We start from the raw sequence: 19149 nt of genomic DNA, 5'->3' as shown, positions 1-19149 counted from the left end.
AGGTTGCAAGTGAGCGCAAGTATTGTTCAAGTGGCAGTGCAGGAAAATTCCTTCCACTGCTTTTGCAAAACAAATGTTAGGTTGCCCAGTGTGCCTGCAAGTGAGAGAGGGAGCTTCCAGCTACAGCTGTTCTTCCTGGTCAGGAGCAGAGGGCCAAGAATATTCACAGGCTTCTGTCCTCTCCTTGACCCTAGCTCACAGAAAGTGTCAAGAGTGGCACTGAAGATTGTGACCCCTATCGTCATAACTCTTTTTGTCCTGGCATTGTATCTGCATGCCCAGCAGGTGGAATCCACAGCAAGGCTTGACTTCCTTTGGAAACTGCAGGTGGGTGTGTGTTGTATGTGTTTGCATAATGCGCTGGAGTGGTGTTTCCTAGTGCAAAACAATTACCCTGCAGTGATGGATAATGTGATTGAATGCACACGAATTGGAGCTGGACACCACTGTCAGTCATATGGACCAATAATGCTCTTTGCTTCTGTAGCAACTTTCATTGAAGGGTCTTAAAGCTCTCGACAAAGTTTATCTGCAGGGATGCTACAATACTTCCTTTGGGGGGGGGGGGGGTACGCGTTATCTCCGTTTTACTGCTGACTACACTGAGGCATAGGCAAGTTGTTAAGCCACTTGCCAAAGGTCACATAGCAGGAGACCATTTCTGTTTTCTTTAACGATGCTGCTGAAATCAGAGACAGGCAGCACAGTTTGCACAGCTTTCAAAAGTTACCATGTGCCTTCGCTTCCTCTAGCATTTGATCTCTATGTAAACAAGCATAGAAACCACCTCTGGAATATCAGCAGAAACCAAGATGAGCAGGCTTTAGTTTGCGGCTTTCAGAAGTATGGCTGTCAGAGTTTGTGTACATTAACATAGTTAGAGCCTATGAATTTTTTGTGCCTTAATTTTGTAAGGCAGCATGACAATTTTACAATCCCTGCAAACATAATTGAGCCAGCCAGGATAATAATCAAAGTAAACCCATCTCATCTTTCAGGCTGCAAGATGGATGCTTGAAGGATTCACAGGGGAGTTTTCAAGTTTGCTCTGACATAAAGCATTTGAGCTGGCTACATGCTTCATAGTTTTTTCCCCTCTTTCAGTCAGACACTGACTGTTTATAGCCTCCCACCCCAGTACTAAATGGATTGATATTCACACGGCAAGATACCACACTAACAGACTAGGATATTTACATAGTGCTGCATGTATCTTCAAACCTCTGAACAGGTGTGAACTGTGTAGTGCCCCCTGGGGACTGAGATAAATATGGTTTACAAATGAGAAAACAGAGAGATGGCCCATGGCTGCTCCAGGATTCAGAACAGAGCCAAGTTTGGTGTTCAGAATTCCCATCAGGAGCTTGGTCCTTCAATCACTTTGTTTCTCCAGATAGATGAAAATGTATTCCGTCAAGGTGGACAGACTGGATTGGCCCTTGCCTGTTCCATGTTCCTGTGTTTCGTGTTAGACTTGGAAAGGTCACATTCCAAAAGGGGCCTTGAACAAATCAGATTCACATTGGCTACAGCTACAGATTTTCTCCCTTCGTTTTCTTTTTTCAGTTTTCAGGCATTTTCAAATTTTCAGAAAAAGGGGGTGAGGCGAGAAGACAGTGATTACTGGCTGTAATGGTGGAAGAGGCACAACACATACAGGTCTGATGACGTTCTCACAGGAGCATCTCCAGTGGAGTTCACAGACTGCAAAGCTGTTGTTAATTAGCTCTATAAAAGAGAGCTCAGAAAGATTATCCATGAAGTCTAAGTCATAGGGCAGGCTCAGACTCTTACATTATTGTATCCAGCTTGTCCTAAGAAAGTACATCCATCCAATAGCTTCAGTTCTATCTCCACATTCCTTAAAATCCATGCACATTGGACCAGTGTCCTGAAACTTAACACCCTGTCTTAACCCCAAAACTTTTCCACCCCCACCACCCCAACATACTTCTTCCCTTCTGCAAAAACCTGGGAGAGCAGATAAGACTTTGCAGACAGAGCTGAAGGTCACCTATGTGCCCTTTTAGCCAAGCAGACTAACGGCATATTGGGGTGCATTAGTAGGAGCATTGCCAGATCTAGAGAAATTATTAGTCTCCTTTATTTAGCACTGGAGAGGCCACATCTGGAGTATTGCATCCAATTCTGGGGCCCCCGTTACAGAAAAGATGTGGATGCATTGGAGAGCATCCAGCGGAGGCAACAAAAATGGTTAGGGGGCTGGAGCACATTACTTATCAAGAGAGGCTGAGGGATTTGGGCTTATTTGGTCTAGAGAAGAGAGAGAGGGGATTTGATAGCAGCCTTCAACTACCTGAAAGGGGGTTCCAAAGAGGATGGAGAGAGGCTGTTCTCACTGGTGACAAATGACAGAATGAGGGAGCAATGGTGTCAGGTTGTAGTGGGAGAGGTCTAGGATGGATATTAGGAAAAACTATTTCATGAGGAGGGTGGTGAAGCACTGGAATGGGTTACCTAGGGAAGTGCTGGAAACTCTATACCTAGGGGTTTTTAAGTCCTGGCTTGACAGAACCCTGGCTGAGATGACTTAGTTGGGGTTGGTCCTGCTTTTAGCAGGAAGTTGGACTCTATGGCAACCTGAGGTCTATTCCAGCCCTATGATTTTGTCGGATGAAGCTTTTCCAACATTTGGCCCGTCTAGACTGGGGCAAATGTCGGGGGAAAAAAACCCTCTTTCAGAAGCTCCCTTATTCCTCATAGAAGGAGGAATACAGAGGCTTCCGAAAGAGTGCATTTGCTCTTCCGCTGAAAAAGGGAAGAGAAAATGCATCTGCTCTCTCAAAAACAAGGAGCTCGGTGGCACTTTAAAGACTAACAGTTTTATTAGGTCATTAGCTTATGCCCTAATGAATTTGTTAGTCTTTAAAGTGCCACCAGACTTCTTGATGTTTTTTGCTGGAACAGACTAACATGGTGACCCCTCTGAAATTCTGCTCTCTGGTTCTGGTATTGTCTTTCCTCCCAAGAAGTAACTAGATTGGACAGCATGACATTCTCTCTCTCTCTCTCTCTCTCTCACTCTCTTCTCAACTAGGCCACTGAAGAGAAAGAGGAAATGGAGGAGCTACAGGCCTACAATAGACGTCTCCTCCACAACATCTTGCCAAAGGACGTGGCAGCCCATTTCCTGGCACAGGAGCGGCGAAATGATGAGCTGTATTACCAGTCCTGTGAGTGTGTGGCTGTCATGTTTGCTTCCATCAGCAACTTCTCGGAGTTCTACGTGGAGTTAGAGGCAAACAACGAAGGGGTGGAATGTCTGAGGCTCCTCAATGAAATTATTGCAGACTTCGATGAAGTGAGTGAGAGGAAACCTAAACCTTTAATATTGCTAGAGTTCTACTGACAGAGCAAACAGTATCTGTTTAACCCTTCCCTCGTGAGAAGGAAGTCATCCAGCAACAGGGCCAGTCCAGTCCTCATTACACACATTCTGAGACTTTAGCCTGGTTCAGTTTAAGGTCATTTTCTTTTCTTTTCCTTCCCCCAACAAAGTAATTTCCTTTCCTTTGTGTAGGGCCTAATGTTACCTGGACAGAGATCCATGGATTCTGGCTATATCTTCTCTGAGCTGTGGAAATACTTGTTGCAGTTTTGCATAGTGATTGTATCATGATGCCACACTGTTGCTGTAAAGCTGAGATAAACGGCTATATATACCCCAGAATCCATAATTTCCTCTCCAACTCATCTGATAAAGTGGGTTTTACCCATGAAAGCTCATGACCTAAAAAACGTGTTCGCCTCTATATTTTAACATGTATTAGTTTGCATCAAATTTTAGGTAATAACCTTGTTCTCTTTTTGTGCAAATAGATAATAAGTGAGGACCAATTCCGTCAGCTGGAGAAGATCAAAACCATTGGCAGTACATACATGGCTGCTTCAGGCCTCAATGATACCACTTATGATAAGGTTGGGAAAACACACATCAAAGCTCTAGCTGACTTTGCCATGCGGCTAATGGATCAAATGAAGTACATTAATGAGCATTCATTCAACAACTTCCAGATGAAAATAGGTAAAGTATCTGGGTTGAGTTTAGTGATTTAATTTTTACTGATGTTCATTCCAGCTTGGCTTCTTCATCTAGAGTTAAACATGCAGCTTAGTTTATATTTAGAAGCTCAGAGTTAGCTGATTCCAAGGAACCCAGTCCATGGTGATGGGAAAACTTGGGTCTGTACAAACTGATACAAGTTCTTAGAGGACAGGTGTCCACATTACAAAAACCACTGTAAAATTGGCACAAGTAGACAAGGGACATTGGCAGCAGCAAGGCCAAAGCAGCCACTGGGGCTCTTGTGTAAAGATTCAGGCAGGCGGTCAGTACTGGGAATCTTTCATTATTGCTGGTGCTTTGGAGGATAATTCAAAATGATCTGGACAAACTGGAGAAATGGTCTGAGGTAAACACAATGAAGTTCAATAAGGACAAATGCAAAGTACTCTGCTTAGGAAGGAACAATCAGTTTCACATATAAAAAATGGGAAGCAACTGTCCAGGAAGGAGTACTGCAGGAAGGGATTTATGGGTCATAGTGGACTACTAGCTGAATATGAGTCAAAAGTGTGACACTGTTGCAAAAAAAGCAAAACTGATTTTGGGATGCATTAACAGGAGTGTTGTTAGTGTTGTTAGCAAGACATAAGAAGCAATTATTCTGCTCTACTCTGCATTGATTAGGCCTCAATTCGAGTATTGTGTCCAATTCTGGGCACCACATTTCAAGAAAGATGTGCCGAAACTGGAGAGGATCCAGAGAACAACAAAAATGATTAAAGGTCTAGAGAACATGATCTGTGAGGGAAGACTGAAGGAACTGGGCTTGTTTAGTTTAGAGAAGAGTGAGAGAAGACATCATAGCAGTTTTCAAGTACCTAAAAGGGTGTTACAAGGAGGAGGGAGAAAAATTGTTCTCCTTGTCCTCTGATGATAGGACAAGAAGCAATGGGCTTAAACTGCAGCAAAGGAGGTTAGGTTGGACATTAGGAAAAACTTCCTGTTAGGGTAGTTAAGCACTGGAACAAATTGCCTAGGGAGGTTGTGGAATCTCCATCTCTGGAGATATTTAAGAACAGGCTAGATAAACATCTAGCATGATGCCTGCCCTACAGTGAAAGCAGGGGACTGGACTTGATGACCTCTTGAGGTCTTTTCCAGTTTTAATATTCTATGATTCTGTGACCTGACTTGGATACTAAATTTCCTTTAAAAATAGGGGAAGGACATGAAAGGGAAGAGACTGATAATGCCCTAAAGCAGGGCTACTCAACGCGCAGCCCGTGGCCTGTTTGTTTGCGGCCTGCTATGCAGTTTGGGTTTACGTGGGACTCAACACGCAGTCCGTGGGTGGGATCCTTTGAACATGGCCTACATTGGGAACATGCTCCACAACGGTGAGGTGTCTCCCAGGCAGGGTGAGCACTGAAAGATGCAAGTGGATGGGCTGGCTGGAACACACGGCATTTCTAGCCCCCAGGGAGTACCAGGGCATTGTTTGAAGTGCTGGCTGCTTAGGCTTGTGGGCAGAGCCTGAGAGGTACTGACTGTCTCCCACTGGCCATGTTTGGGTCCAGCACCACAGCTTAAAGCTGAATCTTTGTATTTGTGCCTGTCAGTGTGAAAGCTATTTGCATATATTTGCATATATATTTGCATTTATATGCAATCACACTTAAGTTGCGGCCCACGGCGTATGCTATATAATTGTGGCCCCTGGGGCTTCCAAAGTTGAGTAGCCCTGCCCTAAAGTGATTTTGAGACTAGGGAAGCCATCACAACTCTGCATTATCCCAGTGGAATACACTTCTCTCAATCTGCCCTCAGCTTTAAAAAACATATTGCGCGTCTGTAAGGTTTTATAGAAAATTCCTGTATTTAGAAAGGGAAATGCCTAGCCCTGGGATAGTCATTCACACATGTGCCTGATGAACAACCTGCTCACATGACTCCTGAAGCGCTGGGGTTTCTTTTCTGTTTCTAGGGTTAAATATTGGTCCTGTGGTAGCCGGGGTAATAGGAGCACGCAAACCTCAGTATGACATCTGGGGAAACACAGTCAATGTAGCCAGTCGAATGGACAGTACAGGTGTTCCTGATAGAATTCAGGTGAGTTTTAATGTACAGAAAACACATATTTTACCTATCAATCATCTTTTATGGGATTTTCAATCTAACCCAAACCCAGGATAGACTAGTGATTCTCCAGCCCTATGAAGGTAGAAATGGAAACATTTCAACCCAGACAACAAAGCATGAGAAAAATGTCCTAAGGAACAATTCTGTAGTGAACCGACTGCAGTAGTTCAGATCTTAATAGGACTTTGCCAGCTCTGTTTTTTTCAAGGTTTCAATATTTTAATGAGCTACCTCTAACATACTACTCAAGAAAAAAAACATGTCTACGAAATTATCAGACTTTGTAACACACTGATAGATCCTGAAATGTAATTGCACTCGTTGCGTTAATATCAGGCAATGGAAAAATCAGTGGGACATTGCAAAAAGATGATTGGATCAGCTTTTGTGTATACAAAGGTCAGCTGATAGCCCTCAAACATAAAGGATTTGGGACTTGATTTTCAGAGGTACTTAGGTGCCTAATGGGATTTTTAAAAGAGCCTAAGCAGACCAGAGGTCTAACTCCCACTAGGCAGAACCGAGGACTAGATTACAAGGGGAGTTAGTTGCCTAAACTGCTTCTTTAGGCACCTGAATATCTTTGTAAATGTGGCACCTGGGCCCTTGAAAATGTTGTCATTAAATGGCATCTCCCTTCAAGAGTTGCCAGCTGTCACAGTATGAAACTAGATAGTGCCTGAACAAACCTTGTCTTTCCCCCAATTTAATCACCTAGTGTGTTTCTTATTTGCTTGCAGCTTCTTGAGAAATGACATGGGTCGCATGTGTTAAATATTTAATCTGTTAAAGGGTTTACTTTACTTCACGGTGGCCACAATTTAAATGAATTTCCAATCCACTTCCCTAGCAGCACCCTATTTTCACAGGGATGCATTATACACTGCCAAGCATTCCACTGAGGTTCTATGACTAGGGATACAAATTTGTCACAGAGGTCAGAGATGCCATGGCTTTCTGGGACCTCTGTGACTATTTCTGGGGAAGGGCAGGAGCAACAGCTACTGGAACGAGTAGCTGGCAGTCAGCTCCAGGGCTGCCAGAACAGCTGGCTAGAGGAACAACCACAGGGCCACTGGAGCAGCAACCAGGATGGTCTGCAAGAATAGCTGGGCAGCCACAGGACTGGCAGATCAGTGTTTGGGGTCAGGTCAGCAGAACAGCAGCAGTCAGCACTGGCCATGGAAGCTGTGTGCTGTCATCCTCTCCCTGTCCCCCTCAAATATTTTTAGGGTCAGGTTGTGGGCTTCTGTACATTTGTGTTTACTGCCTGCAAGCCATCTGTCACTTCTACTAAAAATACCCATGACAGAATCAGTCTGAGCTATGTCTTACCTTTTTTTTGGGGGGGGGGGCACTAGCCCAGCACTCCTTTCATCTAAGCAGATACTGGAGACATGAAATGGGATATTTCCTTCCCTCTGGTATCATGACCTTGCATGTCACCTGGGTTCTAGAGACAAGCTCTCATTTTTTTCATAGTGAGCCCTTATAGCCTTCCTTTCTAGCAAATCAATTTCAGCAGAATAAATGAAAGGATTACTAGTAAGGTTTCCTTCTCAGCCTCTAGAATTGTGACCTTCAGCTGGCGTGCAGCTGGATGTGCCCAATATGACCTTGAAACTCAATTGTTTGCAGCTTTTATCAGTTATGTGACTTGTGCTGGCTACCTTCCTATAAACTGGTTGATACAAGTAAGCAAACTTTTACAAAACATTACACCCAAAATTAATTGCATGTGTGAATTACATGGCTGAAGAAAGATGGTGTAGAGATGGGGGTGAGCGCCTTTCTCAGTTTTGCTATCACTTCTAATCTGTTCTTTCTCTGCAGGTGACCACAGACATGTATCAGGTTTTAGCAGCCAACAGTTATCAGCTGGAATATCGAGGGGTTGTTAAGGTAAAGGGTAAAGGAGAAATGACCACCTACTTCCTAAATGAAGGGCCACCAATCAGTTAGCAGCAACTGTGACACAACTCTAAAAATGGCATTTGCATGGCGAGGAATTGCTCTTTAGCTGTGGACCCAAAAATACAGTGCAGTTGCATTTTTTCATGCAACAAGTTTAGAGCATGGTACAGACAAACACACTTTAGCCAAATACCATGCAGTGCAGAAGAAAGAAACCCCTGTGGATTAATTCCCAGTTGAGTGCTATATCGACCAAAGATGCACCTCCATGGAATTTTAAGCTAAAAGAAATGAATGAGCTTTTAAAATGAGGCTGCTGCACAGGATTTAAGATATTTATTTATTGAAGTTACACAGAATTTTACTTGGTTGAAGGAATGTATGGTTCACTACAAAGCGTTATTTTGGAAAGGATTTGCACTTCTATAATGTTTCCGTTCCATATGGTCAGCTCTTTCAAGTGTACGACTATTCTTTAACTAGCTGTTTTGAGTAGGCTTTCAAAATTAAAAATGACACCCACTCTTCTACACAAAAGGCCTTTCAGAACAGCCTCAGTAATGTTTTTAGGTTGAAAAAAGACACCTTGCTATAGAAAACTGTCCCCTTTTTCTTACATGCCTAACAGACTACTCTTCTGAATAGAACTGGTACACCTAAGATCAAGCTGAGGAAACATGGCTCTGCAAACATATTTATTTAATAAATCTTCTCTGCGCTTCTTTGGTGTATATGTATATATATCAGTTTACATGTGAAAGACAAGATGAAAACAAGAGACACTTTAAGAGGAATCATTCCTCAAATTTCTTGTTTTTGTATTTTTTATTTTGTAATATTGAAAACATGGAAATCTAACAGATATACCAAAATCTATATTTTGTAAATTATATATATATATTAGAAAAAAAGTCTGTCCACACCAGCGTGTGGTGAGTTGTGTATATATAACTTGCAGAACTATGTAACATTCCGTGCATTATTCTCTGAATACAGACTTGGCAGTTTTCAGGTTAAGAGTAAACAATCAACAGCTGATGAGATTGCGGGCTGAGTCAAATGCATTTTTAAGTAAAAATTCAGAAAGTAAAAATTCAGAAAATACTCAGAGAAAAAAATCAAGTACAATAATCATTACAAACAACTGTGCATTTCAGAATTCAAGATGCAGCTGGAGGTGATAGTGCCATGCGTGGAAGTAGAATATGAGATAAATAATTGAACTATTGGGAATATCAATCGAGCATAACAGGGGAGGGAGAGCACTAATCAAATCTTCATCTGAAAGTAGCAAAAACTGTTACACCGGAACAAAACGAAGATCATTTTCTTTAAAATTGTCACCAAAAAAGTGTCCAAGATGCTCTAAGTGCCACTTGCCTTTACAAAAGAACTATGTACTACGTTGCCAGATTGACTGACATTTAATTGAATTAATGATTCATAGCTATTTTAAGAGTTAGGTGATTTTATCTTTTAAAAAAGACAAATGGACAATTTGTATGTGGTAAATAGCATGACAGATATATCATGGGGGGGTAAATGAATAATTCATTGTTATGGTTTATGTACCTTTTTAACTTGTAAAGAATAAACCCTTGCTATTTTATTTTTTGAAAAGCATTTTAAAACCCTATTTTTTATATTCTATGAGGGGAGAGTTTTGATACTGGATTTGGCTATCACTAAAATGACTCCACTGTTTTGACATTCAGTAAAGTTCTTTTCAACTCTTCTCAGGGCAAAAATTACTGTATTAACAATTTAATGATTGCACTATAGTGGTATTTATAAAATAGGTGTTTCACTTCATTTTTTACAAGAAGAGTAAGTTAAAATCCATTGGCCTATCCTAATTAATTTGCTAAGCATCCAGCCATTTAAACTTCAGCTTAAATGGCACCTCTATGACCTTTCCTTTTCCTCTTTAACAGGACACATCCTTGAAAAGTATAGTATATTGACTTCTGTAAAACTGCCAAGTCTGCCCTTGTACTATACTTTTGCTGCTTTGCATTTTCTGATTTTCATTACATGGCACAACGCCCTTTCCTTCCACCCTCTGTCCCTTTCTACCACTGAGTTTCATTACTTTCATGATATACATTCATTTTTAGGTTTGTTTTCTACTTTACTAAAACTCTGTATTCTTAACTGTTGATCAGTCTTCTGCTCCACCTTGCACAGCTGTGTTGTCAATTATATTCTGAATCCCCAGTATCTCTGACTGTGATTGTTGACAGTGTGTCATGATCATTTCAAGGGGTATACACTCTTTATTTTAGCTCTTACAAAAATTGATACAATTATGATTTCCCATGGAAATTGAAATCTATTTAAGTAATTTAACTATATTAAACACTGTTTCACTGGTAACATGTCTTTGCTCTACCTTTTATTTAAGATAACTGGTTTGTGAAAATACATTTGTGCATCAAATGATAATTATGCACACATTTTGGGAGTTCTGTATTTAAATGTAACTGAGGTATAGAAAACTTAGAACTGTATTTGAATATATTTGGCCAGTTGCACAATCTAGGCTACATACTGTGAGACTATGTGAGCACAGATCCACTTAATTCTTATGTGTACTATGAACATCCCACTCTGTGTTTATTCTTTGTTTACTGTGGAGCTATCTAAGGTACATTAGAACCAATAACAGAAAGCCTGGTTACATCTGGCATATTTAAATAGATGCTAGTAACTCATCTACCTTGAAATAGCTACTCTACCTACAATGGTACATTTTTGCTGCACGTGATTAATTTGCTATTATTTTCAAAGTTTATTAAATGTACCACACCGTTGACAACCTAGGGATTAGAACAGGGGTGGACAAAAGGGCCTCCATGGACCAGATCCAGCCCACAGAGGCCCTTGCTCCCTCCCCCAGGCCAATCAGGGCTGGGGTGTAGTACGCAAAGTCATCTCCTGCCTTGCTAGGGGCTCTGCACTTAGAGTCAATTGCCAGCTGTTCAGAACAAGCTGGCAATTGACTAAGTGCAGGGCAGGGAGCGAGAGATTTCACATGGTCCCCAGGCCTGATGGACCTGGGGTCCGCAAGGAGTACATGAAGTCTCCTCCCAAAGCCAGGGGCACAGGTACCTAAAAGGAACCGCCAGCTGTTCAGAATAGCTGGTGTTTATCTGTGGGTGGGGGAAGCAGGAAGTGTCCCAGCCTCTTCATTTTGGGGGCAGCCTGGGGCCACCTCAAATTTCTGAAGTGGCCCCCAGCCAAAAATTATTGCCCACCCCCTGCATTACAAGGATGAGGCACTTCTCCAGAGGGATTCAAGTAACCCCTCCTAGAACCAAGAGCAATATTGACGTGAATACCACATTGCCTTTCAGTTGTCCTGGGGAGTTAGTGGTGTAATACAAACTAGTTCACTTGAAAATAGCACCTAAGAGATTTAACCACTTAACTGTCATCCACAAAACTTCTGCAGAGCTCTGTTTCTCTGCTAGTAGGCAGTGGCACAGCAACGTAAATGCATATGCTGCCCCATAGCTAATAAGCTTTTTCACTTTGAATAATTAAATATTGATTGGAGCAAGGCCTTTAACCTGAGGCTATGTTTATACCACCACTTACATTGGTGGAACTCTCACCCCCAGGTGACATAAGCACTGGTGTGGACAGCATTATGTCAGCAAGACAGTGTTTCCCACCACCATAACTACTGCTCTCCTTGCAAGGGCTAGAATAATTTAAATGGTCAGGAAAGAGCTCTGCTGTCAGCTTGTGTGGCCACAAAGTTTACAGTGATGCAGCTGCAAAGTCTCTAGTATAGCCATGCCCTCTCTTTCCCTGTGCAGTGTATGGCAGAACCTGGTTGCTTCAACTTGATATCAGGGCCCTTAAGGACTTAGGGCATAGCAACTCTGAACTTCATAATATGTGCTTTAAATATTCAATAAGATGACATAGCCTGTAGTGTTTGAAAAATTATACCTATGTCTACACTGCAGGCTTTGTGCAAGAACAGTTCTTGCACAAAAACTTGCAGAGCATCTACACTGCACATGCATTCTTGCGCAAGTAAATTTACAGTAAAGCGTAGGAAAACAGGGCTTCTTGCGCAAAAGTTATTCCTCTCCCCATGAGGAATAAGCCCTCTTGAGCAAAAGCTCTTCCACAAGAAGGCAGTGTGGACGGGCAACAGGCGGTTTCTTGCACAAGAAAGCCCTATGGCTAAAATGTCAATCAGAGCTTTCTTGCACAAGAGAGCATCCACACTGCCATGGACGCTCTTGCGCAAAAGCACATAGCAGTGTGGACACACACTTGCACAAGAAGCCTGCAGTGTAGCTGTAGCCTAAGTGGTCAGGCCCTGCTATTACAGAAAAAGGAGCATCAATTGAGAATGATTAAGCACCTGACTTACTGACAGTGACTTTTTTTTTTAACTGAGTTTACTCTTTATTCAGAGAAAACAAGGACAATTTTTTTTTTAAAAAAAGCAATAAACCCTATTATGAACCACTTTCATTTCCTTGCCCAAGTAAAGATATCTGGAATCTTGTACTTTGGGGGGGGGGGGTGAAATATGTTGACTAGAAACCCACAGCCACTATATCTCCCTAGAATCTGAATTTCCCTTTTTAAAATCTCAGCGATATACAAATATTGCCATCTGCTGGAAACAATGTTACGCTTCAGGCAAGCCACTATGTTAATGCCACATTTTTTTAAACAACCAAAACCAAACACAGCATCATAAAGATCAGAGATGGAAAAGGTGCAGGGGACTACATTCAAAACGCATGATAGAATGTATCTGAAGGCGAGGGCATGCTGTATCCAATATTAACCTGATGCTATACTTTCTCTAACCTATAATGACCAAAAGCAGATGAAAGAAACCCCAAGACCACATATCCCTTTTCCTAGCCAACTTATTAGACAAGAGTGAGGTTTTTTTGGTAAAGTGAACTTAAAACTCTGGTCTGAGGATTGCATTCCCCACTAAGCTACCACATCATCTTTAAAATGATATGGAAACATTAAAAGGACTTTTTCTAGCTTTGCTCATCTGTGAATTAGACCTCAAATTCCAAGCTAATCTCCCTGACTATGCATGACTGTTCCCTTATGCACCAGTCTTTTTTTAATCTACCCTAATGTTTGTATGCCATCAGAGTGCCCAACTTTTCTCTGTAAAGGTTATTCTACAGCCTAATCCAGCTCACTGAAGCTCATGAAAAACTTCCTGACAATCTAATTTTCCTTGTCTTAATTTTATCCCATCATTAGCAATTATATCCCGTCATCATCTGATTCACTCTCTCACACACTTACCTGTGGGGTCAATTGAGCTGCATCAGAGATGACTATGATTTCTTATGTAAAAACCCTGTAAAATAACTTAGAAATGCCTGTTCAAAGATTCTTGCGTCAGTTCTGCAGATTAACCCACCCAATCAGCTCCTTGCTGAAATTACTGGGGATTCTAGAGACAGACTCCTGTGCCATTATGAATCCAATTACAGGATTAGAGTACTATTGAGGTTTTCTTCCACTACCACTAAAAACAAAAAGCCTCCCCTCTGCAACATGTCCAATTATGGAAAACCGTTGACACTACAAGCATTCACAAACATCCATTTTTACAATGGCTGGCTGATAAATGTGTCAAACGCTGCTTTTCTGAGGTTACAATCTTGTCGAGCCAAAAGAGCACATGTTTAGTGTTTATATAGTAAGTAGAAATGCATTAACATTTACAATGGAGGGCATTTAAAAAAAGCAATTCATGTAGTGGTGAGGGAGAGGAGGGGAGAAGCCTAAACAGAAGTCATTGCACCTTTGCTAAAGAAACTAATTATTAAAGACACAGCAATGGATGTTGAATAACCTTACCTTTAAGAAATTGATAGCCTTTAAAACAATATTGTTCTAACTCCAGTCAGTCATCTGACAGGGAGAAAATGAGTCCAACTGAGACAAAAGGATGATTGGATTAAACCTGATACATTATCTACTTAAACTGCCCAAAAAAAACCCCAGTACAGGCAATCCCCGACTTACGCGGATCCGACTTATGTCGTATCCGCAGTTACGAACGGGGCTGCCCCAAAGTACACAGACTGCGGGACCTCGCGGTCCTGCCGCCCGTGTACTCTGGGGCTTTCTCTGCGTCTCCCTGGTCTGCAGACCAGGAAGACGCAGAGCAAAGCCGCGGAGGGGCTCGGGCAGCCCAGGGGCGCCTGGGCTGCCCTAGCCCCCCTCCCCTCCCGCGGCTTTGCAAAGCCGCGGGGAAGCCGGCAGCGGAGCAGTCCAGGCGCGCCAGGGCTGCCTCGCTGCCGGCTTCCCCGCAGCTTTGCAAAGCTGCGGGGGGATCGGGCAGCAAGGCAGCCCAGGCGCACCTGGACTGCTCCGCTGCCGGCTTCCCCGCGGCTTTGCAAAGCCACGGGGGAAGCCGGCAGCGGGACAGCCCAGACGCCCCGCGGCTGTCCCGCTGCCAGCGTCCTCAGAGGCTTTGCTCCTCATCTCCCTGGTCTGCTGGTCTCCAGCAGACCAGGGAGACTGGGAGCAAAGCCGCGGAGGACCCAGGCGGCGGGACCGCAGTGCGTCTCGGTCCGCCGCCAGTGTCTTCCTGGTCTGCTGGGGTGGGGGGGGCGCAGCTAGTACGCCCCCTCCCCCCCAGCAGACTAGGCTTTTCTCCGGACGCCTGTGGCAGAGCAGCTGGGGTGCTGCCGGTTGGTCCCGCAGCGCCGCTCTGGGCGCTACTGGTCCAACCCAGCAGCACCCCAGCTGCTCTGGTCCTGATTCAGCCGCTGCTGGTCAGTTTCAGCAGGGGCTGAATCAGGATGCCTGGGGCAGAGCAGATGGGGTGCTGCTGGGTTGGTCCAGTAGTGCCGAGGAATGGCGCTACTGGAGCAACCCAGCAGCACCCCAGCTGCTCTGCCCCAGGCGTCCTGATTTAGCCGCTGCTGAAACTGACCAGCGCTGACTACAGGAAGCCCGAGGCAGAGTTGCTCTGCCCCGGGCTTCCTGGAATCAGCTGCTGATCAGTTTCAGCAGCAGCTGACTTGGGGACGCTTGGGGTTCTTAAGTTGATTCTGTATGTAAGTCAGAACTGGCGGTCAGTTTCAGCAGCGGCTGAATCTGGACGCCAGTTCCGACTTACATGCAGATTCAACTTAAGAACAAACCTACAGTCCCTATCTTGTACGTAACCCGGGGACTGCCTGTATTTCCTAAAGACTTTTAGTATTATTCTACATTTTAAAATGCATATTTGGGTAGTTAACCCATTTAAGATTATTAGGGGGAAAAAATACAAAGCAGAGTGGGCTTGGTTACTGTTCAGTGCTGAGAAAAGGTTGGTGTCTGGAGAGAGAAAAAGAAATTGTAGAAGAGATTTTTAAAGGTTTTATTTAAAAAAAAATTAAAAGCAGACTACATTCCTATGAAAGGAATCAGGACTTTTAGGTCAGAAAACACACAGAGAAACAATGAAAACCTTGAGTGTGTTTTAAAAAGCGATAGGGAGGCATTTCAAGATTCATGATTGTTCAAACCATCTTGTTAGTCTTTAAAGTGCTACATAGTCCTGTTTCAGCTACACCAGACTAACACAGCTACGTTTCTATCACTTTTCATTCTTTGTACATATGCCGGATTCAGTCTGCCTCAGAATTTCACTTCTAGCAGGATGTTGAGTGGCCTTCAGCTCCCACTGAATACATTCAGCACCCATCAGAATCAGCCCTGTCTCATAAGAATTGGACAGTAACCAGTAAAGAATCGGTCTTCATGAACCTGAGCGAATATCTAGTGTAGTCAATGGAAAATCTCCTATTGAGTTCAATGAGTATCAGATGAGGTCCCATGAGTATCAGATGAGGTCCCATGGATGCTCTTTCGAAAACGTCCTGTTTGCATTCAAGAACGCCTTTTTTTGAAAGAGCACTTTCGAAAAAAGGCGTTCTTCCTCATGAAATTAGGTTTACCGCCGTCGAAAGAAAAGCCGCGTTCTTTCGATTTAATTTCGAAAGAACACGGCTGTAGTCTAGACGCAGGTGAAGTTTTTTCGAAAAAAAGCTACTTTTTTTGGAAAAAACCCTTGAGTCTGGACACAGCCCTTCATCCCACTGCCAACAAAGCTTTCATAATGGGAACACATAAGACTAGACAAATGCATCTCCATTCTATTTGCATATGAATGTGGGGGCGGGTGGAGAAAGGTCAACCACGCCCCCTGCAACAGTTATCTTAGATATCACATGCACCAAGATATTTTCATCCTTAATTATATCAGTCTTAGAATTAGGCATTATAATAAAAAGATTGCTTCACATAATACATATCACAACTGTTCACTTAGGATTGATTTCACTCTTTACACATTACCTTGGCCCTAGGCACCTGAATCCCCTTGAGTAAAGTCACTTCCTTAAAAAAGTAGTTGTTCCAAGTCTAGGAATTTCTTCTTTGCTATCAGCTTGATTGCCAACAAATTATTGAAGAAAATATTTTAGGTGAGGATCACCTACAGAGATTTGATGAGTAACGTTTCATAAGTAAGCAGAATAGCATCATCCTCAAACAATAGGGAAACCTTCCTGATATTTAAAGTTTTTCTGAAAGCTTTATGGAAAAAGTTTAAATACCGTATTAAAACACTTCACTGCTTCAGAAAACTATATTAAAATATATTTACTAATATACTATAAAGCATTGGAAATAATTAACACAAAATATGAATGTAATGTTATAGCCTTGATTTTTCATCTACTAATTAACTCAAACATTGGGGGGTTTATACATAAGTCACAGCCACTGATACAAATTAGTGAGGTTTGACTCCAATAAAATGTAAAGTTACCAGAACCAACAGTAATTCCTGGATTCAAAACAGATTTTTAAAAATTAATTGAACTAAGTTTATGATTATGATATGTTAATTTAGGTTCCAACCATTAGCCCATCTACTAAAATATATAGAGCCAATCAATAGCTCAAACAGGGCTGCAAATCAATGTTTACCCAACTGTCAATGTCTTTTTCAAACTTCTAGTGTTTAGCTATAAAACAGCAAGATTAATAGGCTAAAAGACATAATTTTAGGTTACTTACTTAAAGAAGAACTTGTCCATAACGATCCCTTTTAACAAACTATTAAAAGCCAATTACATAGAGAAAAATATTTATAGCTAACTCAGCACTAGAAGGAGGGCCACTGGGACCAACGAACTAATCCCCATAAACGGATGGTTTCCAGGTTAGGCTTTAATTAAGAAAACACACATACATCCCATTAAATTTAATGTGCAATCCAATATTCTCACATTTAGTAACTCACTCGTTCCAATTATAGTCTGCTAATATGCAATAGCATCTTGGTATTCAGCCTATACTACTGCCTCACAAAGGCAAAACTGATTTGGAATTGGAGAGCTCACTTGATATGAAGAATATGCCATATATGTATCTTTTTCATATCATACTTTTGAAGGAGGTTTTTTCTTGCTATCAGTCAAGTTCTCCAAACTTATTTGTACTCAAGAGAGAATTCTCTCAACAGACCGGATCCTTTTTTCTCCACTAATCCTGTATTCTCTGTGTGCCTTCAATCTTCAGTGAGGATAAATAAGATCTCAAGTCACAAACGTCCACTGTCATCTTGTGCTGATCTTAAAAAACAACAACAAATAAACAAAACAAAAAAAACCCACCACACGTTCTTTTGGAGAAAAGCTTTTCATTCCTGAGTGGGAAACTTGGGTGGATCAAAGCTGCCTTAGGATGTCCCAGGTCTTGGGTCAGACATTGTAATCAGGGGACTTCCCTTGTGGTTGTCTTAGTCGTATTTGTAATGCTGAAAATGCTCCCACAGTCACATGGAAAAAGAGCTGCCAGAGGTTGCGCAGTTCATACAGATACATGTTACACAGACAGATTAAACTAAAAGTCAGGAAGGATTTGACATTCCTCCAACCTGTGCAATATAAAAATAAATAACACTGCAAGGAAGAAAACACAAAGTCTGATTACTGCATTGAAAATCATTTCTGCTACAAATCACATTGAACCATAAAGTAGATACAGAAATGAACCATGGAGAAGTCTGTTGGTTTCTGAATTGAGTATGCAAATGGTACATTAACTTAAATGGTCATTCTGGAGTAAACAGTGCTCAACATCAGAAGTTAGACTTTGCTTCCATTTTTCTCTCTTCAAGAAAGATGTCTTCATCATATTGATAATGGAAGTGGCAATGGAGACAAATGTTTTGGCTTGTCTATGCCCCTCGGGCAATGCACAAGGAACAGAAGCTTCATTAAGCCTCTTGCTGGATGGAATCCCAAATCCATATAGGTGTAAAGCTGGTGTCATGGTCCCTTGGTCTCACACCTAGCATAGAGGTGGGGGAAGCTCCAGCTATTTCCAGCTGGCACAAGTTAGAACTGATCTCAGGTTGCTTAACAATGATGGGATGGGAGCAGGAAAATCAGGGAGCAGAAAATGGCTCTCATCCTCTACTTTACCCAGCATGTGCAACTTCCCTTTGTACAAACCCTAATCTTAAAAAGGTGGTAGGATTACTATGGGGATTCAATGTAAGTCAGTAGGAAAAGGGGAAAGAGTAGAAGGAGACCACACAGTAGGAGAGGAAAACAGAAGGAGCCTACTTCTAGGAGAAGAGTCTTAACGGAATAAACTCAATTCAAGTTTCTCTTCTTCACAAAACATTCTTCAGAGTCCAAATTCTCATATACCAGCACAACTGTAAATCTCATATCTGCTAAAATTACATCATTTTCACAAATGCCTTCCTCCTCTGCCACTTCCACAACTCATTGCTTCATTTCCTGACTTAAGCTCCCACATCTACTCCTCTTTTTTTGTTCTCCCTCTGTCCCCATTCCTTCTCCATAGAAACTACTTTGTTTTCACCTCGGGTGCATGCTGACCAATGTCTTCTGATCTTTGATGCGCCTTTGAACCTTCTGCATGGCTACTATTTAAAGCAGCAGGGCAGAGGACACCACAGCACATCAAAGACCACAGAACACAAGACAGCATGCGGCTGTACTAAAATAAAGCAAAGGCAC

General features: G+C 42.2%; 2 protein-coding genes across 7 annotated transcripts in view; one reads left to right on the top strand and one right to left on the bottom strand.

Annotated features, from left to right (window-relative positions):
* Positions 1 to 12536, top strand: part of ADCY5 (adenylate cyclase 5) — a 330673-nt gene extending 318137 nt beyond the window's left edge. The window contains exons 17-22 of one of the 2 annotated variants that reach the window (XR_012905123.2): positions 195 to 327; positions 3059 to 3322; positions 3841 to 4045; positions 6012 to 6136; positions 7730 to 7860; positions 8000 to 8132. Coding sequence is in view for 1 of the 2 variants with exons in the window: in XM_025178780.3 (XP_025034565.3) it covers positions 195 to 327; positions 3059 to 3322; positions 3841 to 4045; positions 6012 to 6136; positions 8000 to 8128 (856 nt within the window). In the remaining variant the exon portion in view is untranslated. Of the gene's footprint in view, positions 1 to 194; positions 328 to 3058; positions 3323 to 3840; positions 4046 to 6011; positions 6137 to 7729; positions 7861 to 7999 lie in introns of both variants that reach the window. The other variant, XM_025178780.3, reaches the window with a different exon arrangement.
* Positions 12537 to 15641: 3105 nt separating this feature from the next.
* SEC22A (SEC22 homolog A, vesicle trafficking protein) overlaps positions 15642 to 19149 on the bottom strand; it is a 39682-nt gene continuing 36174 nt past the window's right edge. For all 5 annotated transcript variants that reach the window (XM_075933125.2, XM_075933126.2, XM_075933129.2 and 2 more), the window contains one exon: positions 15642 to 18057. In XM_075933125.2, coding sequence (XP_075789240.2) covers positions 17857 to 18057 — 201 coding nt within the window. In that variant the 3' untranslated portion in view covers positions 15642 to 17856. The remainder of the gene's footprint in view (positions 18058 to 19149) is intronic.

This window comes from Pelodiscus sinensis, chromosome 7 (genome assembly GCF_052426305.1).
Source record: "Pelodiscus sinensis isolate ZL-2025 chromosome 7, ASM5242630v1, whole genome shotgun sequence".
In the NCBI taxonomy this organism is placed as follows: Eukaryota; Metazoa; Chordata; order Testudines; family Trionychidae; genus Pelodiscus; species Pelodiscus sinensis.
Note: the sequence above shows the minus strand (reverse complement) of the source record. Positions and strands in the feature narration are given on the sequence as shown.